Raw genomic sequence first — 25755 nt, 5'->3', positions numbered from 1 at the left:
AGATCGCGGAAGAATAGAGGAGGAAGATCGTGTCAGAGAGGGATGCGACACAGGCGTCTGATCCAGAAGAGGTCATCTATCCTGCCCAGAATCCTATCCTGAAACCTGTCCTGAAGTCTTTGTCACCTGATTCTATCTCAGGGAACCTTTCTAGTTCCTTGGTCAAGGGGTTGGTTTCCACACCATTCTAGGTAATTATATTTCTGTGTAGTATGTCATTGTACTGCTCTCTCGATCCTCTCTTTTCTGGATACCGTCGTTGTGAAAACTCATTTTAATCTTGGTGACTGATTAATGAATTAATTGCTTTTTCCCCTTCTTTGGAGAAAGCGGAGTTCGTACTGTGATTTGTTTTTGGCTCACAAATTTAACTAGATAAACATTTAAAACTTTCCTGAGTCTGTGGTTGTTTCAAAAATAGTAAGGCATATACTTTCTATGTCATTTCACCATCAACTAGTTCCAACTAATAGGTCCATTGATCTGAGGAAATAACTTTTTGATCAGAGAAAGATTAGTTAAGAGAGTCAGGTAACTAATCTTATAAAGGAGGCATTTATAAAAATTGACCCCCAGAGGTATTTACTGGCCTATGTGATCGTATGTGTGTTTATAGGCCCAGGTAAGTATGTGGTGTTTGAGTACTTGAGGTTGGTAACCCGCTGGATCAATGTCCTATCTGCGAAGGCAGGGGATAGGTATAGCATGTCTCAGGGAAACACATGTAACTTCATAACATGTATATTTTAAGTGCCTCCTTCACTCAAGGGTATCTTGACGCTGAATAACAGACCTCAACCTCAGAAGGATGAAAGGTTGAGTGGACCTGTCTGGTCTTGAACCTGTGACCATGAGGTTGAACAAAGGCCCTTACAGTTGAGGCATTAGTCCACTAAGCCACCAGACCTGAGCTGAACAGATAAGGAGGATTGTAAAATGAGAAAGAAATGAAGCGGTCAGTTATATTCGTCTACATACTCTGCTTACGCCCGTGGGGTGTCTGTGTGGGTGGCACCTGGAGTGCCGTTTGAGGTGCAGCGTCAAAAGTGCCATGGCACTTCTCCTCCTTGGTGCGACACACTGCAGTATTCTGGGAGAGAGAGGTTAGCTGGGTCCTGAAGTGGCCACAGTTCACGAGATAGCTGGGTATTTGCCCACGGGAAACATCCTTTACAACGAAACTTTTACAACGCACTACCATTACAACGCAACTTTTACAACACAAACCATTACAACGCATAGCGCTGGGGGGCGCTCTAGGATAGGGAATGTATTTAATATACTATCCAACACCTTCCCTACTATCCACGGGGACTGGAGTTGGAATAGTAAATTAATTAAATCACTATCCAGCGCCTAAAAGCATTATGCGTTGTAATGGTATGCGATGTAAAAACCGCGTTGTAAAGGCATGCGATGTAAAAGTATGCGTTGTAACGTCATACATCCTTTGCCCACTGGTACCATTTAAATGCATCAGTAAGGCTAAGTCAATAGCTCACTGGAGAGAAAGAAGTTGTGAGATGTGGGGGACTTCTATCCAGATGAGCGATTTGTTACTTTTGAGGATGCTTGCATGGAGTTCTCAGTGATGACTGATCAATTTCTACAGTATGCTAAAATTGCTAGTACATCTTGAGAAATTTGGTTGGGGCTCCCAGTTGCTCTCCGGCAGTCAGATATGTCGCAAATGTTGCTGTTGATAGGCACTCCTTGGCGTTCGGTGTTTGTGTTTCTCAACAGGGACAGAGCTAGAGGAAGCTTTCCTGATAAGCAGGCCTGACTGGACAACTTAGAGGGCTCCTGACGGATAAGGAATGGATGGAGGCGCGAGTGTGCTTACTCGGCGAGTGTTCTGCAACACCAGGTTTAAATGTATTCCCTTCAACTACGTGCACCCAGGCGCGCAATGCCCATTGGGCTAAAAGGACTTCAGACCCACCCGTCATGTGTCTCAGCCCGGGCTGAGACAGCTTCCAAGGCTGGCTGGTCAAGGGACTGTCTTACTGCAGCCGCACCCGAGTACTTAACAGGTCTTTAAAAGACCATTTACTTGCTAATGCAGGTTTGTTAATGCACTCTTCACACTCTGACATCTCAGATGCCACAAAGGTGGAGAAAAGAATTTGGATGGAGGTTCATTACTGGATTTTCACAGGTCTTAAAGGAGATAGTGGGCCAGTGGCATATGACATTGAAGGTATTGCTTGTGGACCTCCTAAGATGAGCAGAAATGCAGTCTATAGTAATCCCTGCAACACAACATAGACGGTGGGAAACAATTCCCTTGAATTGTGTGTGTATTTGCTTGTCCCACACGGATTTCTAGAATGCCAGCCAACTTTAGAGAGATAACTGTCTTTGTTGGGCCGGGTCAGGAATCGGAGCCTTGCAAATGCCAATTGCATCATTGTCCTCTTCATCTGCCTCATAGACATTATCATTGCTTGCTTTAGAGCTTCCAAATGGATAGTCACTGACATCATATGCCTTCTGGTAAATCATTTGAGAAGATGCTCTAAGGAAATCTTGCAGAAGGGTTTTATCCTACTGGACATGTTTTCTGGTTGAGGGCTCCTTTTTATATACGAAAGGGACATTGCAGGTGTTTTTGTTTTCATGACACCTTGCCATGCTTAAAGTGGTGGGCAGGTCTGCCCCAAAAAGCGACTGGGAAGAAGTAGATTCAACATGGAAGAATGCCTGGCTGATAAGTGAAAGTTCCTGACAGCATCCAGAAGGGCTTCTTAGAGGGCATTAGACTCTAGAATAGTCTGGGAAACCTAGTAGTGAAAAAACTCGTTCAAAGTGATTTTGAAACTCCACCGGGACGCTCTAAAAAGATTGACGAATACTCTTATTGGATATTTGATACATGAAGTGTACATTGCCCAAGCAGAGTTTTTAGACAGATCTATATGTTCAACTTGGAGATTAGTAAGAGCAGCACATCCATGTAATTTAAAGTACTCTCATAAACCTGGTAATATCTAACCAAATTGACCTCACATTTCTGAAACATTTATATTGCACATGTTTTGCTCGGTATTTCGAAACAAAAAATATGAGATCTGTATGGTGGTCGAGTACTACCTCCATAAGTAAGAAAGTATTGCTAATTCCTTTGAATAATTTAATGAACTGTTTACAGAAGGTGGTCCGGTGATAAAAATGTGCTAATCCGCCCCCGCCCTTGCTTAAAGCAGTTGTAAAATCATATTGCTCTGCCTGACTTTCTGTGGGCCCAGATGGATAATGATATTAGGTTATCTAACCGTAAAACAAAAAAAACAAACAAAAAAAAAAAAAAAAATATATATATATATAATGTATTCACAGAAGGTTCCCCACAGTCTCGCTTTAGCAAGGAAGAACGGGCCACTCCAGTTTGCTCAGATATGTCAAAGTTTATTTCACAGATGGCATAAAATGAGACTTTTCGACATCTCTCCGGGGTCTTGGTCACATGACCTGTTGTTGAAACCAGGAAAATAAATAGGTTTTCAGCATTTGCACATCACAGCGTCACAAATAACAGTGAAGAAAGACTGTGTTTGGGGGTGGGGGGGGGCAAGTCATGCCGGTCATGTAAGTAATCTACAATTTCTTCATTGCATCACAAAACAATACAATACAAATTAAATTAATTCAAGTTTAGAGAAAAGTGATTAGAGTAAAGCGGCGTTCCGGTTGACAACAATGTGAATACGTATTTGGTTGGTTGGTACTAGCGTATTAGTTGTTTGGAACAATGGTGGCACAGTGAATGTCCGAGACTGTAGTAGTGGAATGGACTAGCCTCCTGTGTTCTTACTATGCTCTTGCAAGGGATGTATTTTGTAACTTGTAACTTAACATGTAAAGTGCTGTGATACCTCCGGGTCTAGCCAGCGCTATATAAAACTCTTTAAATAAATAAACAAACAAATAAATAAATAAATAAATAAAAATCAAACCTTTCATTCCAGCGGAAGAAATTCAAATCGGTAGTCCTCTCGAAAATTGACTACGAAGAGGCTTTACTCTCCAGAACTCCCAAAGTTCACCTTGCCCCCCTCAAATCTGTTGTCAACCTAGCGGCCAGGCTAACAACTGACTGTAAACGTTTCAACCACATCTTACCTGCGCTCAAGGACCTTAAATGGCTTACTATCGAAGGCAGATCCTCCTATAAAATTGCCTGTATTATGCACAAAGCCCTCTATCAAAAGACCCCGCTCTACCTCTCAAACAAACTCAACAAAGCAGGTTGCGCCCGTCCGCTGAGAAGTACCAACTCTCTTCACCTCATCCCCCCTCTTTTGAAAAACAAAGCCTCTCAATCCCGCTCCATCTCTGGTAAGGCCCCCAGCATCTGGAATGCCCTCCCTAAAGATATTCGAGTTAACCCTTCTTATGTTAGTTTAAAAAAAGACCCTAAAATACACCTGCTCAACAAATATTGGGGGACACAATCCCTCTCTTACTGTACATGCAATACTCTCCCTCCTCCCTAATACCCCTACCTTTTCCCCCTCTCACCGATACTTCACCTTCCTGACCCCTCAACCCTGCTTCCCTCCTATCCCCATCCTACCATCTCCATCCCACCCTTCTCACGCGCTCCAACCCAGCAGCTTTATTCTGACCATTGAGCCTACCCCATGTGTACTGTATTATAATTTGTTACGTCATCTTTTTCATGCTGTTTTTAAAATGCCCTTGCTTTCGTTTTTCTCACCAATTAGTCTATGGTATTCAATATGATCTTTTAGTCCACCATGTATGTATGCTGCTGTAGTTGAAACAACTGTTCTGTATTCCTTTAACATCATCATACTAATGTTAAGCGCTCTGATACCCCTGGGTGGAGCCAGCGCTATATAAAACTTCTTAAATAAATACATTTGTTGTGTTTCACCCCTTCTTAGAGCCCCTGCTAGAAGAATTAGCCCCCCCCCCCCGAAATTTCATCAGCCCCCCACCTCCCGAAAATTGGCTATAATTGTGCCTCTGCATGCACCGCATGTACCTGATGCAATTAAGTTGAGCAGAATGTATGCAGGTAGGTCGGCAGACTGCCCCTTCTTTCTGCACAAGGCCAGGCTGTGTCAGACGGTGCACAGGTTCTGGGTAATGGTGACGGCGAGACTGGCTGGGACACATCCCCCCCCCACCCCCTCCCCCGGTGTCCCTGGGGAGTAGGGAGAAGGCTGAGAGGGCCCTGGTGGAGGAGGCGCACATTAGACTGGCTAGGGTAGACATGGAGTGAGGTAAGATTTAATCATATGGGTGGTGCTATTGGAGGCATTCCAGTAGGCTGAGAAGGACTCATAGGATCCGACTGTGAGAGTGTAAACTGCAGATGTGAGTACAGAGGGCAAACACACATGGGGGCAGGGAGTGAAGGTACCGTGTCGACAGGGCCTGCTGCACAGGAGAGATGAAGTAGCCAACAGTATAGGGAGGAGGGGGGAAAGGGGAGTTCCCTGGAAAATTCACAAATTGAGAAAAAGAATTGCATATCTATGTATCTTGGTAAGGGGCGGGGCACGGCATACCTGTGGCGATGGCCGTGGAGAAAACGATGATTGCTGATACTGTAAAGCTGTCGACTTAAGATACTACCTTCTTGTTGTCTATCAGTGACGACAATAAAAATATATTTAAAAAAATGTGGTCTTTGATATTGGAAAAGTATGATTTCTAAAAAACACTGCTATTCCTCCTCCACTTTCCTTGATCGGGTGATTCTGAATACGGGTTGGCAACCTTAGGAACCGCATTCTATAAAAAGAGGCAAAGTATTTTCTCCTTCTCAATTTTCTGAAAAAGGGAAGTTCCAGTTTGGAGTCAGAGATTAAAATGTATAGATGAGGATTCTGTTCTTCCTTACAGCTCCTGCTTTGATCAAACCACTGGAAGGATGGTTCCAGCAGTGATCCGAAATGAGTGCATTACATGGTGAATTGGGTAGTTTCAGGAATTCCTGTAGGTAGTGACACTAAAGATAGTTAGAAAGACGTGCATTTTTTAAAATTGAAACAATACATGTTTACGAACAACCAAAAAGCAATGCATACAGGGCATTTGAGGGTGAACTGGGTAGTTTCAGGAATTCTTTAACCAATGAGGCTGAAGATGTTTTGGGGTTGTCTGACGTCTGGAGACTCACATTGCCAGGGGACAGTTCTCCACTCAGGTAAAATTGCAGTGTCACGTGCACAATCTGCGGTGGTGGCAATTGTTAGAACTGAGATGTGCAGTTGTTTGTATCAGAGGTGGCTCTGAGAATTGCTCAGATCGGTCAGGCCTGTGATGGAGTAAATGGGCAGTAATAGTTGTTCGCTCAGGCAGTTGCTCTGGTTGACTGTTTGGACGGCAAGGCTGCAGAGGTCGTAATGTAGGTGGTGTCTCTTGATAGAGAAGCACCAAAAACGGGGTTGGGTAGGCTTTTATAATCCTTGTGAGGTCATATAAGGGTTCAGAGAGTATCTGCTTCTGGCCAAGGGAGTGTTTTTGTTCCACTGATTTCTCAGGCAAGTGTGAAAGTAGAGCCCGGGAGAGGATGTGGACTAAAGGCTAGGGCGGTCGACCTCAAATCTGGAGAACCGGGTTAGCGTCTCTGCAAGGACGCGCTACATCCTGTGATTATGGCCAAATCACTTAATCTCCTCATGCATAACAAACAAAAAACATGAACGTGTCCTCAAGTAATGCAACTGGTGCTCGTGTAAAGGGCTCTGATACCTTCGGTTAAAGTTTGTGCTATATACAACTCCGTAAAAAACAAAAGTTGTGGACAAGGGCTTGTACAGTTGGTCAAAGAGGGTGAACAGGGATTTGATCAAGTAAGGACAGATCACAGAAGATGAAGATAGAGGAAAGAGAACATTGGAGGGGATTTTGCCAGTTGGCCTTTAGGTAGGTTAGGAGAGAATATGTTAAGTAGAAACATTGAAGACGCTCCCAGGTTTGATGAAAGCACTAATGGGTTGGTGAGTAAGATTGAATGGTTTATAGAAGAGTATGTTGTAAAGTATATGAAAAGAGACAAATGTCTACATCATTTGTGGTGGTCGGGGGCATGCATGAGTGATGTGAAAAATGTATGGATTTTGATGTGCTTAACATGTAGTCTGCATGCGAACACGTAAACTGCAATGGAGTTGAGGGCCCTACAGAACAGAGAAAGGGGCCTTTTGTAAATGTATTAGCTTAATGTCCAATGAGGGATTAAAGCTTTGACTTAAATGGTGGTGTAAGGCCCGGGCAGCGGGTGATTAGCTACTAGGATCACTTTGATATATAGTTTTGAATTAAATTGTATGGCAGCAGACCTCAGCCACTAGGGCAGCTCAGAAGTAGCGTTGTTGAAGAACAATGAGCTTTTAAAGGTTTTCTGTTTGGAGAAGGTGTAAGATTTGGAGCAGAGATTTGTCAAGGGAGTTATTTTTCATTTTATTTTGGCTAGCAGCTCCAGTGCTGAAGTTTAGTCCCAAATGCCAGTGCAGTGAGGGTCTGTGGTTAACACTCCAAAATTCCTGACTGTCAGTGATCTCTTGTCTGAAAATAATACACTTCCTTAAATACTATTTTAGAGTTTGCTGTGTTTAATACGCACTCTGCATTTCCACTAGTACCCCCCAAGTCGCCGCTGCGTAGAATTCAATTTTCTTTCAATGTTCAAAATGCCTTTTATTTAGTAAATAGCTTCGGTCTTTAATAATTGTGAGGGTCCCCTGTCTAGTTAGTGATGTTTTATTATAGCACTCGGAAGAGTGTTTTACAATACTACAGAAGTCTCGAGCTCCTTCCACGTTGAAATGTTGCACAGCTAAATGGAAGAGATTCTGTGGTTTGGTGTATCTCGCAAGCATTGCATCCGCTCTCATCATCCTCAGAGCAGGTTCTGCCTTATCATTTGCACTTAGCTAAATCAGGACTTTCTCACCCCTCTATATGAGTTCACCTGGCTTCAATTTCTAGGTAGAGAAGATACTCAGATCAAACTTCCCTCTGGCCTAATTGTGTCATTAAGGAATTTATGAAGGGACTTTTTAAAGCCTTCCTGCCTGTTAAACCTCCTCCAGTTTTGTGGCACTTAAATTCTGTCCTATCACAGCTAATTCGCCCTCCCTTTGAACCAGTACACAAATGCGAACTTGAGTCCCTTTCTTGGAAAGTAGCTTTTCTCCTGGCCATTACGTCACTCAGACGTATCAGTGAAAACCAAGCTTTCACTATAAAAGAACTGTATCTTCAATTTTCAGCGAACAGGGTCATGCTACGCACTAACCCTTCTTTTATACCTAAGGTGCCTTCAAGTTAGCAACTTAATGAGCTGACTGTCTTATCGACGTTCTTTCCTAATCCATCCTCAGCAGCCGAAAGAGCATTGCATTAACCTGAAATTAAACGTTGTTTAAAATGTTATCTTCAAAGAACGAAGATCTTCCGTAAATGCTCGCAGTTATTGATCTCTTTCGCAGCTCTAAGGAAAGGACAAGCCCTGACACGGGCCAGCATTGCTTGTTGGGTCACCTCAATGACTATCTTCTGTCACAACAAGGCTGGTCACCTGTTTCCTGAAAAAACGCAAGCCCATTCAACTGAAAAAGTGGTGACTTCCTCTGCCTAGTTTGCAGGAGCATCACTTCCTGACATATGCAGGGCGGCAACGTGGGAGAACACTCACATATTCATGAAGCATTACTGCCTTGATGGTTGGAAGAAGGCAGATATTGCTGTTGGACAAGCTGCACTTCGACGTCTCTTTGCCTAAGGTAGGCTGCTTTTAGCCTTCTTTGTTCTTTTCATTCTGGTTGTAAATTTGTATGCATATTCTTTCTCCTCTTCTTGTTTTTTTCTCTTATGGTGCTTATACTGCTTACTAGTCGGGTTCAAGCATGTGAATGTTTAAAGGATACAATACTGGAGAAAAAACAAGTTATTTACCTGTACATTGTGGTTCTCCAGTATTGATATTTTTGATAGAGTCACATGCCACCCTCCCTCCTCCCCAAATAGGCTCACCGCTTACCTCAGAGTTTTATATGCCTATACACTTGACTTAAAATCTGAGGTATGGTGGCCCTGAAGGGGAAGAGAACTCTGAGGTCTCTACTGTGATTGGCTAAAATGTGGATGTTCAAAAATAAGGTTGAAGGGTTTCTTAAGTGAATTTAATCTGTTCTTTGGAGGTCTGTGGTGATGTTTTATTACTGCTTTTACTTCTGTTACCGTGGGACTCCCACCGTGACGACGAGGAAGATTCAAGCATTTGAATCTTTAAAAGATACAATACTGCAAAATTCTGATGACCCATTTACTTGTTGCCAGTGATATGGTAATTTTAGGGGTAGGAAAATATGCTCTAATATGAGAAGGAATTTACAGTATCTGACTAGCCTGGTCATTACTCGTTCTAAGCCGCACACTCGCCCTGTGATTTCCCGAAAAGTTGGAGTCCCTGGGGAAAACTGCCTGAACCTACAGGTTGACCATGATACGTATAATCAAGATTGGCCTGGTAAGAGTGGTCATTGGACCACATCAGAGATGCCCAGCAACTCACAAAGGGCCCTTTATTTGCCACTAACATTCACAGACAAAACTAGTTTTCATAGTTTACTCTGCCTATCTAACGCTACTGTTATCTGCACCTTAAATAATCTAACTTTAGTTCCATCAGAGTTATCTCACAGTCACACTCCCTAAAATGTTGGCCTGGGTCACCCCGCTGCTATGTTAGTGCATACAGCATATCTGTCATCCATTTATTAAATCCCAAAATGCGTTTGATTACAATGTGTCCGCTCTGTTACCGGATGGCTAGTATTCAAATTTCCCACTGAAATCTAGCAATTTCAAGTTATTTCATACAGAATGGGGAAATCACATGCAAACCTGGTTTTACCTGGTCAAACATTGCATGCTTATCCATATTCCAAACCAAATAATGGCCTCTTTAGTGCTTTAACTTACCACCCACTTGAAGCGGGTGGTAAATGGAAACCGAAATATTGGCTGCTTTGCGCCTGAAGCAATCACAAGGAACAAATGAAGCATCAATAGCCTTTAGGTAGGTTGCATGTGACTTCATGCCTTAGCAGCATTCGCATGTTCCACCTTTCTGTACCTTGCATTGATCAAAGCACCCCACTAATATTCTATCATTTTTCTCAACTGATGCATCTAGGGGCATGTTATATGCTGAAATATTTGCTTTCATTGGTAATTGCAATGCTGACATCTTTTTATAATAAATTATAACGAGGCACACAAAAGTGCTAACAAGCACAGCCATATATTCAGCATCAAAAACGTTTTTGAAGTTGCTAATTTAACAATAGATTTCATTGCTTTAGTGTCCATTTAATAAGATAGTTGCACTTGGCATGCAAATAGTAATTTTCAAGCCACAGTACAGGTCTATTTACAGTATAACACATGCTTACAAACTACACGTTTTTCAACGTTAAATCTGTGAGAACAGTTGCATTTCGCCAGAGAAATAATGATTTGAATACTGAAGTACGACTATTCCATAAAGTAGATACTAAAACATAACAACTTCAGGTCAAATTAGCAACTTCAAAGACATACATCTCTTATTGTGCACCAATGCAACATGGTGCAAATGGAGTAGGAAATCTACGCCCAATGGGTTAATACAACAGAAACCTTTCAATGAGGCCAAAAAGAAAAGGAAATTCATTTGCACAATTGTGACTGTGTAATAATGATAGAGAAACAGTATTAGATTCAAACAAACTGATTTTACACAATTTTCTATGTTTACATATAAAGAAATGGAGAAAATACATATTCCCAATACACATGTAATGTCGATGGTTCCACAAGCCATTTGGTCTTCTGATGCAAGCACCTTTCTGGAATACAGTCTGGGGCTAAAAGTGTTTGCTACGTAACATAAGTCGAAAAATAGATATTTGTCCTGCTTTTTCACCAACGCTAAATTCCTGTAACATGGCCAATTGTACTTTATTTGATTTAAAGTTCTTGACTGACCTGCAGGAACGCACTCAAAATTGGTTTGTGGAAGTCAAGTCTCCTATCTTTCCCAAATCTTCCACAGGCACTAAGTTATTACCCAGGGGCTCGTGAAATATATAGAATGGAGTCTAAGCAAACTCCTACCACAGTACCCCATTTACTAAATGTCCCCTAGGCATTTCATTTTGCAATAGTTTGATAGGCTGAACCAATTTTGATCATTTAAGTCTTACAAACGGGCTTCTGGAATTCATTTCTAGCATCACAGAGTAAAACACAGTGCACAGTCCAGTAGCATTCTGTGGTATTGTTAAATAAATCAGCAGGACACATCTCTACAAAATGTATAAGTTACTTAACTGTGGTAACTCTCTTCCAGGTGGATACTCTAAGCGCCTCACATTAGAAGCTGCCACAATGGATTTGGAAATGTTTCCGTTCTATGCTAACTCCACTCTTCCCCGGAAGTCATGGAACAAAGCCTTTTATAAGCACCACCGCTACACGCGTCTTTTCCCTTTCCACGCCCTGAGATGCAAAGTGTGAATAAATGTTGGTAAAAGTGTGCTTATTTCGAGTTTGGAAAATTTTAAATGTACAAAGAGACCACACCACAGAACTGGGATGCGGAAGGGCAGTGAAAAATCAGTGGCTAGATAAGAATCCCCCCAGAAAGAGTGTTATCAAAGGTAAGTAACTTGTCCTTTTGAGGGATACATCGGACCGCTGATTCTTCACCTTATAATAGATACAAAAAAAGCAGTCCCCTCCTAAGTGGAGGATCTGTGGAGTGGCTTCAGACCAAAATGTCTTACAGGACTGAGTGGGCATTATGCCCCTATCTTTGGACCAGACTGTCAAGGCAGTAGTGCCTCTTGTAGGAACGCACTGATGCCCTTGTCGCGGGCTGGCAGATGTCAAGGACAGGCACTCCACGTGCCAACGCAGTGGTAGCAACTTTTTTTAATAACTCTTTTTATTACGTTTTTGCAGTGAGCCATACAAATAGTAATGGTGTAAATTAACAGTCCAACATATCTCAAGCACAGTTCACACATTCTTAGTCTCAACATTTTCAATCTAGACAAGCACAGAAGACTCCCTATAACTGCCATAATATTATACTCCATAAATCTCTTCTCTCCCCACTGCCCCTTGTCCAGAGAGCTGTCTTCATGGCTAGAGCCTTGCATAGTGGACAACTACTCCTGCCCTCTCTTAAGTCTTCGGCAGACTCAGGCCATACCCCAGAGTTTTCTCGATGGGCCCATACTTTTTCAAATTGCCTGAGACAGCCTCTTGTCTTATAGACAGACTTTGCCACCTGCATTCACCAGTCCAGGTTTGCAGATCAGTGCCGCAGAGTTGGTACCTCCTGGCTTACCCCATAGCTAAATGATGTCACTCCTGGCCAACATAGAGGCAACACTGCACATTAGTAATGTGTATTTAAGTAGGGACTGCTCTCCACAAATGTGGAGTCGCTAGCGATGGTCCCAGTGTCAGATTCTCTCCCACTATCATCGAAATTTAGCAGCCCACTTGACTCCAGAAAGGCTGCAGCAGGGGCATCCCCATGGGATATGAAACAATGTGTCAGTTTGCTCGCAGCCTTCCAAGGATGTATCAGTATCTACCTTTCCCATGTAGTAGTCTAGTCCTAGTACAAATATGCCTGATGGAGTATTTTAAGCTGCATTAATAAGAAAACCACCCTAATTGTTACCTCCCTTGGGTGTCGGCACGACTACCCACAGTCGTCATCCTCCAGGATTTCTAGATCTTTCTCCCATTTCTCTTTCAACAAGAGAGGATTGGCTATTGCTCGTTAATGTTGTATAAATCTGTGACACTGCGTACTGGTGTTGCAGGATGACAATCTGTATTACAGCCGGAATCTAATCTGCCACTTCCTGCAGCCTGTCCCCATAACCTGTCAGAGCACGTTTCACCTGTTTGTATATATAGCATTTTTAGTCTCTCAGTTTGTGTTGTCTTTGTAGCTCCTCAAAAGAGTAAATCCCAGGGTATCCCATATGTCTACCTCTTTTTTTGCGTGTCATAATGTCTCATTGTCTCCACAACTCCAGCTTTTGCCAATCTGCCAGCAGATCAAATTCCCATAAGGGTGTTTCTAATGTAGTTTCCCTTCCCATCCCAGCTACTGAGTGACCTTCTTCCAAATTTTAATCACCACCACTATGGGGCTTGGTGCCTGAATTTGCTGGTTGGTACTGTATACGTGATGCCGATTGCTCCTCAAGCCCGTGTGGTATCTGACTCAAAGGCCCATTGATTCACCAATCGCAATTACTCTGCCCAGTAGTAAAATTGTAAGTTTGGGAGAGCTATGGATCCCTCGTATGGGTTCCAGGTAAGTGTCAACAAAGCTATTCTTGAGGCGCTCCATCCCATAATAATCTTGTCATTACATTCACTGCCTGAAAGAAGTACTCAGGCACCTCGTACAGTGTGTTCTGCATCATATACAGAAAGGTGATAATTACCTAGCTGCGAGATATGGAGTTTCTGCCAATCTCTTACATCAGTATTGTATTACTCAAGACCCTTCCCCAAATTCCACCCCTGGACTGCCGCCTGGTCAACCGTTACATATATTCACAGGAAAACAAATATCTCCTGTGTCCATCGTAGAAGACATTCCCAACCCACTGAGGGTGGCTGCCAGTGGGTGATCGGGAAAGCCACAAACATGTGCCAGTTGATGTGCACCTCTAAATACCTTCCAAATATATAAGATCTCTTAAGTTCTAAGTATGGAGTGAATAGAGCCTCTCAGCAAGAGGAGGAGGTCATCAGCCTAGCAGGAAATCTCTTTCTTCCATCCCCGGGCCCACCTTATCCCACAGATCTGGGCATCTCCTCTCACCCAGTTTTCCAGAGGCTCCGTCAACAGAAGGGGAGAGAGCCTTGGGTTGTACCCTTCCCAGCTATTAGCTAGTCTATGACCTGGATTAAGCATTCACCAGCACCTTCGTTAGGATCTTCGTTTCTAGGTTAAGCAAAGGTATGGCCATGTATGTGGCGCACTGCTCCAACAGCTTCCAATCTTTATGAATCATTACAATACTGGGCATTCTGAGATTCTTCAGCAAAAATCCCTCCTTTTGGCCTCATAGAAAATATCCCTAAGAGATTCCACCACTTTAATCTCAGGCATATAAAAAATTGGGCAGAAATATGTTGGGACCAGGGCCCTTCCCTTCTCTCAACTGTTGTATCACTTCATCTAGTCTACTCCATTTTCGCCATCTACCACCTGTTTGTCGTCCTTGTCAAGTCCATTGTTGGTATGACCTGGTTTTCCTCAAAAATCTGTCAACACCGCTTTAACCAAAGTCCAAATGCAGTCGCTGGTGAGGTAGTATACCTCCATTGCAGGAACTGAATCAACGATTGGCACCAAAGGTCATGTCAAAGATGCTGCCTGTCCTGGGGCTGGCACTAGAACACCTGAACCCAATGGCAGCAAAAAACACAATCAAAAGTGAAGTCTTGGTTCTGGTGCATTGTGGTCTAAGGGTTGAGCCATCGTAATTAGGCCCTTGGTGTTCAATGAACCAGGAAACACATAGAAGTTGTAAAAGGAGTCCATTCCTACTTTTGGCTAACTGATGATCAGAAAAGTGCAGTATAATTGTTGGGTCTGATAACATACAAAGGAGGATGTGGCCGATAATCAGACTAGTAGTAGCTCAACAGGCTAGGCATAGAAAAGAAGAGCGTTTCCTCTACAACCTGTAAAATTACTTCTGTAACAAGCTTTAACAATCATTTACAATGCAATAGGTCTCGCAGCATTAAAGTTTGAGTTACTGGCATTGTAAATGACAATGCTTTGCCAGAGTCCAAGGCAAGTAAATAGCCCAAACATTATCGTGGAATAAAAATAAGAAAAGGCCGGTTTAAAAACAATCGCGAATCATTCTACTGGCATGGTCCGTCAGACCTAAGGGCAAATCGCTTTTTGGGGAAGCGCTGCCAGGATTTGTCTTGTGATGCAAATTGAGCCACAATAAACTCAAATGCAACAATGCTGTTGAGCAAAATAAAATTATATCAGCTGCAAAGAACCAATTACAGAACACGTCAATGAAAGCCTGTCAGTCTGACCTCAGCAAGTAAATAGTACACACATTTGATGATTAAAGCAACAAACAAAACTAGCATCCGCTCTCCTGGTTGGTACCTTCACGAGGTCAGCAAGTTCTTAGATATGGTAGAATAGAGAAGAAATATTTTCCCTTCAATTTGTATTTTTTTTTTAGCATGATCCTAGGATCAAGAGACCATAGAACAGATTCAGAATACGTGGACTACACTTGATGTTGGAATGCTCGGTGATATAGCACCTTGGTATGGGGTTAGAAGAGCCAAATTAAGGGGGGGGGGAGTGAGTGAGCGAGCGTGCGTGCGTGTGTGTGTGTGTGTGTGTGTGTGTTAGGAGGGGTGGGGCTGGAGATATTTCAAAACGATCATAAAGGCGCTAGGCCACAAGTCAGGGAAGATGGCCAAGAAATCACTGTTTGTGTCTGGCCATGTGACAGAGTCCACAACTCAACATTTAAAGCTAGCTAGGCGAACAACAGTTTGCACGAAGCAAGGGACTGTGTACATTTATTTTGTACTAACCAAGATTATTATCACGATTTGGGAAAGTGCTATCGCAGAACGGAAACTTTTACATATACAACTGAATCGGCTGTCGGATTTTGGAGGTACAGTTTGACGTTCAAGAAAACGGCATAACTTCTTCATGCGGGTTCATAAAGCTCCTTTTATTCAAGTAAATGCAAAGACAAAAAATCAAAACATACCAGAACATTAACCTTGTTAAACGCCTTTCACTATTTAACTTTGGCAATAGTGTCAAAGCATTTATGTGACCTACTTCGATTCCGTTTCCAGTCCAGAAATCGTGCACCATGTAATAAGCTCAAATGGTGGCCCGAACAATGAAGAAAACACGGACAGGATGTTGCGCAGGAAGGGGTTCCTCAGACCTCTCAAGGAATCGGACAGAGAGGCTGGCAAAGGAACCGGGAAACAGATAAAAACAATGCTTCCGGGTCGCCGCAGGCAGCGCGGCGGCCCGCCCTGCACGGGGAAGGGAGGCAGCTTTCGAGGAGGACAGCACCTGGCCGCGAGCGCGTTCTTGTGCGCGTGACCTTAACAAATCGCCGCGCGCGGCCAGTGCTGTCCTCCTGGAAAGCTGGCGAAAGCTGACACGCTAACTATAGGTCTTTGGCGAGAGCGAGCTTCGCTCGCTTCTAGCCGAGACCTAAAAATCGTAACATGTCGGATGTCATCTTCACTTAAATCTTTAGCAAATATGAGATGGTCAGGTGAGCCAAAATAGGATACACTATGTCAAATATATGACTTGTGAGGCACAGCAGCCCAATAATGTGCTCTAGTTTTCAGAAAGCCATACAAAGTCACAAACAAAACTACCTCTCAGAACATATCTCCCTTTTCGTCAAAACATGGAATAAATCACCCACTGAAATCAAAAGAGGCACTCTTTTGGGGTTCCTACAGGACAAACTTTCACCTTATTCTCCGGAGCACACAGATGACTGCTCCTTTGTTTAGAAGGCACCACAAAAATTGTCATCCATTCTCTATTAACTGTCTCTCTGTGGAATGAACCGTCTTCACAGCTCCACCTAAATGTTAATCACCTCTGGCAAACCTGGCTATGCTTTCTCAGTGTGACTGTTCCTGTTGAGGACTTTTCTGACCTGTGTTGCAGCACCAATGAACATGTTCTGGATGTACAAAGAAATAAACCTAAACAAACCTAATAAAAAGAGATTCACAAACGTCCATGGTATGCACGTTACACACCCACTTACACGTTTGCCAACACATCATTCTACATCAAGTTGTGTCTGTGCCTCACCATACATAGAAATAAATAAAAGAAGCAGTTCCGCTTTCATAAATATTGTCTCAGAAAGCCATCTGACAGCTGAAAATCTCACTCTGAACAAAGTGCGTTTGGATACATACTGATATGAATGTCTGCCTTTGGCTGCAGGGAACCCTTTATTTAAATGTAATTGTGATGTCGCTACAGGAATGGTCAACTTGAAATATCCCACATGGAGTTATAGGTGGAATACACTGCAGTGACCCAGATTTAAAGCATATCATTGGCCATGTATGTTCACCCAATTTTCGAAACAACATCTGTGAGAAACCTTTTTTTCTAATTGTTTCCAAATAAAAGTGAGTAGTACAAATAACCCCCAAAAAGGCAAAGAACCAAACACTGCTGCACAGATTCACTTAATGTTTTCTTGCAGTCGATTTACTGCTTTTATCACAACCTATGTATGTATGTATGTACTCATATTACAACAGCAGTAAGGGGATACTGTGTCCCCTGCCACATGTTAAAAGGATACTGCAGGTCACTCAGGAGTTCCGTGGCCATATGGAGAATCAAGGTGGAAAGCAGAGTTCCCTTTATAAATAAGGCAATGGAACTAGAAGGTGACTTGCAATATCCTCCTAAATGAATGGCAGGGGGTACTTTAATTTGATTATAATAATACATGGTCACCACATCACATTCCTACAAACATTCTAAATCCTTGGTGTGCAGCTTTTTCATTTGAAAGAGGTAGGATGTTTCCAAGCATGATAACCTGTACTTCAAACCTAACTTGCCAAAGAGCAGTTAGATATTTGTTGCACAAAGAAATTGGAACCTGTTCAATAAGATGTCAGATAAAAAACAAACGCCAGTAACTCAGTCAGAACACGTAGAAAAAAACATGCAGAGATTCAAGCGTGCAAAAAATAAACATGCTGCCATAAATATCTAATTTCTGTTGATCAATGTTCATCTGGAAAAACAGAGCAAATTAAGAAAAGCCAGGTTTTATTTTTGCGGTTTATACTGCAAGTGTATTTATGCTCCTTGCCATGCCTTTCAGCTTGGCAGCAGGCATTATGACCTCAGAACTCAAATGTAATCATTACAATAGAGCAGCTATGTCATTCCTTACAAGCGACTAGAGGCGTCACAAGTTGCCTGCAATGAGGATATTAGAGATGGGCTTTTATACAGGATCCAGAGGTGGAGTGATTATGTAACCAATAGGAAAACAGTCCCTTTTGGTTTGGAGAAAATCACCTTTGTGGATATGGTTCCCAATATTAATATATTATTAAAAATGCAATGCACTCTTTATTTTCCTTAAAATTTCCAGGTGAAAATTAATTTCCAACGGAAATCTGAATTTTTACGTTATGCCATTCCTAAAACATGTTAACAAGTTCAAGGTATAATCAGCTATGATTTTATGTGGGGCAATGTTTTCAAAGATTTTTTTTGACGGCACAGCGTGTTTAGGAGGCCTGTTGTAAATAAAGAGGTTGATACTTTGTAGAACGGCCTGCACATATAACCTAGTTCAAATGTGATACTCCATATTTTACTGTCCATGTGTTGGTTTAGAAAAAAATAAAAATACATTTATTTCATGCATCGCTGACGGTACAAGAAAACTGAAAATGATATATGAAACACAGTAGGCACAACTTTATTTGTCTTATACATACTGTGGGGAAATGGCAAAGACATAAATTAAAGTTGGATAACTAGAACATGCAAATACATTTAATAATTGTGAACTCAAGAGTAAAAGACACTACAAAAATCGACAAAAATGGGTTGCACTGATTTCTTAAACCAGTTCTGACTGCACCAGTTATTTTGTTAGTAAGTCACAAAATACACCTCTAACAAAAGCGGGGCTGAAATAAAGTTAGTGGCACCACTTCCAGGGGTTAAAGGACACCTCGGAGTCCTCTCCACTAGCATCACTTTAGGCATCTTGCACACCCGAACCCTCCAAAGCTCAGAAGGCATGCTTGTGCAAAGCTTGCAAACTCGACCCATCCCCACCTCCAAAATCGATTGGTGCCCTGCTCTCAGCCTCCGGATTGCTTAGCTGTTGCAGGGATTGTTCCAAGGCCTCCTCCAGGCGTCCACGTAGAACCCGAACGGCTTCCAGCTCTGACTGCAGGGTCTTCCTCTCTTCACAGCTAGTTACACCAATCACAAAATGGAAACATTAAAAATCATCAACTAAAATATCCAAGAGGAGAGAAATATGGTTCTTTATAAAAAAAACAATTATAACAGTATTCATAGAACGACTACACTAGTTATTTCTCACAATAAACATACATTTATCATCGGAAGCAATTATTCCTTGGTTTATAATAGGATTCTCAAAGTTAACAGAATTCATGACTTCTATGGTATTCTCTTGCTGCCAGAGATAAAGGATCTTTAATTCATTCACTAATTTAGATTCCTATTTAACTTCAAGTTCTAAAAACAATGCATGTGGTCCTTAGCGATGATCTCGTAAGCGACTGCTTTTAATATTCAGGCAGAATGCTTTTTCTTACCATCTATGACAATTAAGACCTCTTTTCAAACGCCCTTGAGGTATTAAATATATTTGGTCTAGAATGGTCCCTCTTCAAGGAATAGTTATACCAGCCTTATTACACTATGCTAACTGACTGATTTTGCATTATTTTGCAAATATGTAACATCAAAAGGGTACAATTAATGAGGAAACAGTAAGGAAAATGCTACTTACCAGTATGCATCTGGTCTTGGCATGTAGAGCTGTAGAGTTGTATAATTTGCTATGTAAATGTCTAGCCTGCACTCTTGCGAATCCTATTTTGTCTTGTGTAAGATAATTAGAATCTTTACTGGGAGCGTTCCCAGTGTTAGGTTGTGCCCACAACCGTGTTTGCAAACTGCTCTGTAGAGACCTAGATAAAACTAGGTCTGCTGGGAGCTCACCCTCTGCGTCCCTAGGGTTTCGGGTAATTTCATCAATAGTATCAAAACTTTAGTCCCCCATTTTTTTCTTCAATTCAATGAAAAATAAACAATTAGGTTTATCAAACAGATTTAGTAGTACATCAAATAAACAAGTCTACTATGAACATTTCCAATACAATGAACATGTCAAAAACATGCATATCTCAACAAGTGTATAACCATTAGTATCATGTTTTAGTCAGTGCGCTCTGTACAAGTGAGAAAAGGAATCAACAAAAAATCTATAAAGAAAAATTCCTATGCATTTCGGGTCTAATAGGACCCTTCTTCAGGGGTATACACAAAATAACTATTATAAATTTGAAATCTTGATTTTTCTGGTGGTTTTCACATCAGTTCCGTTTTCGGGCACTAAAAAGTAAAATTGCTTAACATTATTAAGTATGTATACATGGTTAGTGTTTAGGTTTAACACTACTCTCCAAGATATGAAACAGAAAAAGGTTTTAGGGTGTGCACAAAGTTTTGGGATATAAACGATGCAGTTTACAAAAAGACCGTGAATGCAGTCGTGAACAGAAATTGAAAAATGGAGATTAAAAAATCGTGCTACAGAGGTCCACCACCGAAGGAGTGTGATCATGCGCCCTCACTGACTGTGAACTAGATGTAAGAATGAATAGAAATACGGAATATGACATTCGGCTGTCCTAATGTGAACGTATCCAGAATCCCCACTGAACAACGAAGATTCAAAAAAGGCATGCACCTCAGTGTCTCAGAGTTATCAACTCTCACTTACCCTGTCCGTAAAACTGTTAAACTGAACCATATGTAATTACTGTGATAGCTGGTAATGGTGGTAACCCCATCTAAAAGCAACAATCAAAGCCCGGGTTCATGGCTGAACTATTTTAATCAATAGGAAACACTGTATGAAACCAACATCTCCGACCGCTTACCAAATTAGATTAGCGAGTTCTCCTCTTAGTGGGGTTGCCTTTCCGCGATTGTTCTCTAGTTTTCAAAATACTCGAGCTTAAAGTAGATCAAGAAAATAATCTTAATATTCCAAACGAAACTAGTCGTAAATGTTTCAGGCTATACCGCTGTGACCAAAGACGCCTACCTTATCCGCATAACGTGCGTTGTACTCTGACCTGCCAATCACTTCCGGTTTAAACATCCGGTCCGGGGCTGCTTCACGATTTATACAGAAACTAGACTTGAATCGGACAACTTTACTCAAGGACAAAACTACTTGTGTTGAATGAACAGGGATTGTGTTGTCCCTGGATGTCGACCCAATAGTAACGGTTTACACTATTGTCCCTCTAATGGTATATCGAGTAGTGTGCAAGTTTAACCGATAGGAAAAGCAAAAAGTGAAAATCAAAATCCGGAAGAGGTCAAGAGATTGAAAATAAAAAAGTGAAAATAAGTGAGATGCTGGAAAGAAATTAAGACCAGGTGGAAGTAGTGTTAATCCTGTACAATAAATTTCTTAAAGTGCTAGTTACAAACAATCTTTACCAATTCCATAAGTAATATACTGCAGCAAATGGGCTCTACTCAATGTCAATTACCACTTATCAAAAAAAGCTCACGATCACAGATCTAACACGAACATGCTAATTCTGACATCTAAACATTAAACAACCAATATGAGGATTACCAAACATTGAACTCGAAGGAAAGTGCTTCACATTGATGAATCCTATACTCCAAATTACAGACATCATATGGATCTCTATAGAAAGCATAACATTTCATACTGGTCATTGAGCCCACCGGGAATCAGGGTACCCAGTTTTTTGATCCAGAATGTCTCTCTCCGTGATAATGCATTATTGTGATCTATACCTGTGTGTTTGTCTACCAATTCTAACACTGTGAATCTTAGTTGCGGTATAGTATGTGACTCCTTAGTCCAATGTGTCGCTAGGCTGGACGTGGAGGATCGGTTACGTATCCTACTCTTGTGCTCGATAATGCGAGTCTTAATTTTTCTAGAGGTCCTGCCCACATAAACTAGACCACAGGGGCAAAGAATAGCATAAATCACCCCTGTGGTGTTGCAATCCGCGCTGTGTTTGAGATTTATGTCTTTGCCAGTGTGAGGGTGCGCAAACGTTTTACTCACTATGACATTATTACATTGTCCACAGTTGTAACATTTTCTCATCCCCCTGCAGTTTGTTGTGTCAATTGTCCGTGGATTCTTTAGTATTTCTCTGATATTTTTAGCACGAGTATGCGCTACAATAGGAAAGTTCCTGAAAAGGTTTGCAAAGTCGGGTTCATTAGCTATCATTTCCCAACGTTTCCTGAGAATTTGTTTAATTCTCTGTGATTGCGTGGAGTGTTTCATAACAAACACTATCCGTTCATTTTGGGATTTCTGTGTTTTCTGCAGCAGTCTTGATCTGTCCATCATTGCAACCTTTTTAACAGAGTCTTCCAATATAGTTACTGGGTAACCCCTTTCCGTGTATCTCTCAACTTGTTCTTTAATCAAGGTGTCACATTCTATTGGGTCAGAGGATATCCTTTTGATTCTGATCAACTGTGAGGTGGGTAAATGATTCTTTAAATTTCTGGGATGTGCGCTTGTGTAGAGTAACGCATTGTTTACATCTGTGGGTTTGCGAAAGACTGTAGTTGAAATCCCCTCGTGTGTTTTACAAATTTCTATATCCAAGAAATGTATCTTTTGATCCTGAATGTTGAAGGTAAATTGAATTTTAGGATTCCGTTCATTTAGTTCTTTGATCCTGTCTTCCAACTCTGGTTTACTGCCACGCCAAATGATCAAGATGTCATCTATGAATCGCAAAAATAACAACAGATTGTCTGTCCACTTGGGATCAGTTAGAATAAATTGTTGTTCAAAATACACCATGAAGGTATTCGCGTATGCTGGGGCCCCCCAAAAGCCCATGGATGTACCTGTTCTCTGAAGAAAAAACTGCGATTGCCATGAAAAATAACTGTGGTACAGTGAGAAATGTAAAAGTTCAAGCAAGAAGACATTTAGTTGTTGATCCAATTCAGATTGTAAGAGTCTCCATTCCATGGCTTCTAAGCCTTCCATATGTGCTATCGACGTGTATAGTGCCACCACGTCAATGGTGCACAATAGTGTAGTTTCATCAACTGAGTCATTCACTTCTGCTAGCTTTAACAAGCAGTCAGTCGTGTCTTTCAGATAAGTATCCCAAGATTGTACCAATGGTTGCAAGTAGTGATCAATAAAGCGTCCAATTGGTTCATGGATAGAACCACATCCTGCCACGATGGTTCTAAACGGTGGATCATTGACACACTTATGAATTTTAGGTAGCATATATATATGCAGGATTTGTGGTGTTATGGTTCTCAAGAACTTGCCAGTATTAGCATTGATGGTTCCCATGTTTTCGGCCTTGGTGATGATTTCATCTAGATGTTTACTGAATTCCTGTGTAGGATCTTGATCAAGTTGGATGTATGTTTCACCGTACAAGACATGCTCATTCACTTTGCGATCATAGAATGTAGTGTCCATCATTACTAGTGCACCGCCTTTGTCGGCCGGTTAAAATGTAATAGATGTGTCCTGTTTCAAATCATTCAAGATTCTCTTTTCTTTTTTAGATAAGTTCTGTTTCTTGGGTGTCTGATACTTGATGGTCTCTAAGTCCTTTCTCACAAGGGTTTCAAAATTGTCCAATATTTTATGTGAGATAGGGGACATAAATGTACTTTTAGGTTTAAATTTGTCTGGTGGTCGTGAAGTTTCATTCATGAATGTGGTGGAAAAAAACACTTAAGTCGTAGTTTGCGTAAGAATTTGAAAAGGGCGATTTCTGTTTCTAATCCATTTGAGACATACGTGGGAACAAACGAGGTCCCCTTGTTTAATACATTCTCCTCTTCAGATGTTAACTTCCTTTTGGATATATTTACTACTAGGTTACTTTTTTCGTTGTTACCCTTTGTGGTCGTCCGCTCTCTGGGGCTTTTTTTGTGACCTTGTCCCCTACGGATCCGTTTATTCTTGATTCCGTTGTTTGATCTGGTGGATGAACTGACGACTGGCCTTCTGCTAAAAAAAGACTGTTTCACATTTCTTGATGGACCAGAAACTGATGTTTCACATGGGTCCATTGTTCCAGGGACCGGTACCGGTGCCCGTTGTAGTGAAAGATCTTCGTCTGGCACTATACTTTCTTCTGATAAGGTATTCTTAGATGTTTTAGTAAAAAATCTCTTCTGTGCATAGGCTTCTGCCCATGTATAGACCTCATCTAACTTATAATCTATCGTATCTCTACGAAATTTTCTGATCTTACGGTCATGTACCTCTTTTGCATGAGCGTCCAGTCTGGTATTGATGTCCTCCAATATCTTTGTCCAATTGTCTTCTGGTATGTTACTTGATAGTTCTTGTTGAAGTTTGTAAATATCCTCTTTTAGATCATTCAGTATCTGGGATAATTCCTCTATTATCAAAAGTATGAGGTCCAACGAACACTTGTTTAAAATGGCGTGCCATTTTGTCATGAATGCCTTATTGAATTTAAACAACATTGGTTTCAGTGCGATTCGTAAACCTCTAGGTATTCTTTTGACTTTATGGTATTCAATTAATGTGGTCGCATGAAGGCGTTGGTTTACTTCTCTGCGCATGGTGTATTCTAATTGCTTCAGCATTTGTGTAGTTGTGCCCTTGGACGTACTGAATGTGCGTACTTGTTCAATCAAAGAACAGATAGATGCTGCTTCATCTGTGCCATATACCTTAGTTTCGGCCTGGTTTAGTGTTAGGTCTGCTATTTCTTTGAAAGATGCCATAATTGTCAGTTATGTGGGTGCTGGTCTAGTGAATGGGCTGAACCAAAACTGCTATGTAAATGTCTAGCCTGCACTCTTGCGAATCCTATTTTGTCTTGTGTAAGATAATTAGAGGACATCAGTTTTTTCTTCAGAGAACAGGTACATCCATGGGCTTCTTGGGGGCCCCAGCATACGCGAATACCTTCATGGCGTATTTTGAACAACAATTTATTCTAACTGATCCCAAGTGGACAGACAATCTGTTGTTATTTTTGCGATTCATAGATGACATCTTGATCATTTGGCGTGGCAGTAAACCAGAGTTGGAAGACAGGATCAAAGAACTAAATGAACGGAATCCTAAAATTCAATTTACCTTCAACATTCAGGATCAAAAGATACATTTCTTGGATATAGAAATTTGTAAAACAAACGAGGGGATTTCAACTACAGTCTTTCGCAAACCCACAGATGTAAACAATGCGTTACACTACACAAGCGCACATCCCAGAAATTTAAAGAATCATTTACCCACCTCACAGTTGATCAGAATCAAAAGGATATCCTCTGACCCAATAGAATGTGACACCTTGATTAAAGAACAAGTTGAGAGATACACGGAAAGGGGTTACCCAGTAACTATATTGGAAGACTCTGTTAAAAAGGTTGCAATGATGGACAGATCAAGACTGCTGCAGAAAACACAGAAATCCCAAAATGAACGGATAGTGTTTGTTATGAAACACTCCAAGCAATCACAGAGAATTAAACAAATTCTCAGGAAACGTTGGGAAATGATAGCTAATGAACCCGACTTTGCAAACCTTTTCAGGAACTTTCCTATTGCAGCACATACTTGTGCTAAAAATATCAGAGAAATACTAAAGAATCCACGGACAATTGACACAACAAACTGCAGGGGGATGATAAAATTTTACAACTGTGGACAATGTAATAATGTCATAGTGAGTAAAACTTTTGCGCACCCTCACACTGGCAAAGACATAAATCTCAAACACAGCGCGGATTGCAACACCACAGGGGTGATTTATGCTATTCTTTGCCCCTGTGGTCTAGTTTATGTGGGCAGGACC

At 41.4% G+C, this 25755-nt stretch overlaps 1 protein-coding gene across 6 annotated transcripts in view; it reads right to left on the bottom strand.

Annotated features, from left to right (window-relative positions):
• PDE4DIP (phosphodiesterase 4D interacting protein) overlaps positions 1-25755 on the bottom strand; it is a 1524691-nt gene that overhangs the window by 665703 nt on the left and 833233 nt on the right. For all 6 annotated transcript variants that reach the window (XM_078686955.1, XM_078686929.1, XM_078686947.1 and 3 more), the window contains one exon: positions 18941-19080. In XM_078686955.1, coding sequence (XP_078543081.1) covers positions 18941-19080 — 140 coding nt within the window. The remainder of the gene's footprint in view (positions 1-18940; positions 19081-25755) is intronic.

Source organism: Lissotriton helveticus, chromosome 1_1, assembly GCF_964261635.1.
Source record: "Lissotriton helveticus chromosome 1_1, aLisHel1.1, whole genome shotgun sequence".
NCBI lineage: Eukaryota > Metazoa > Chordata > Amphibia > Caudata > Salamandridae > Lissotriton > Lissotriton helveticus.
Note: the sequence above shows the minus strand (reverse complement) of the source record. Positions and strands in the feature narration are given on the sequence as shown.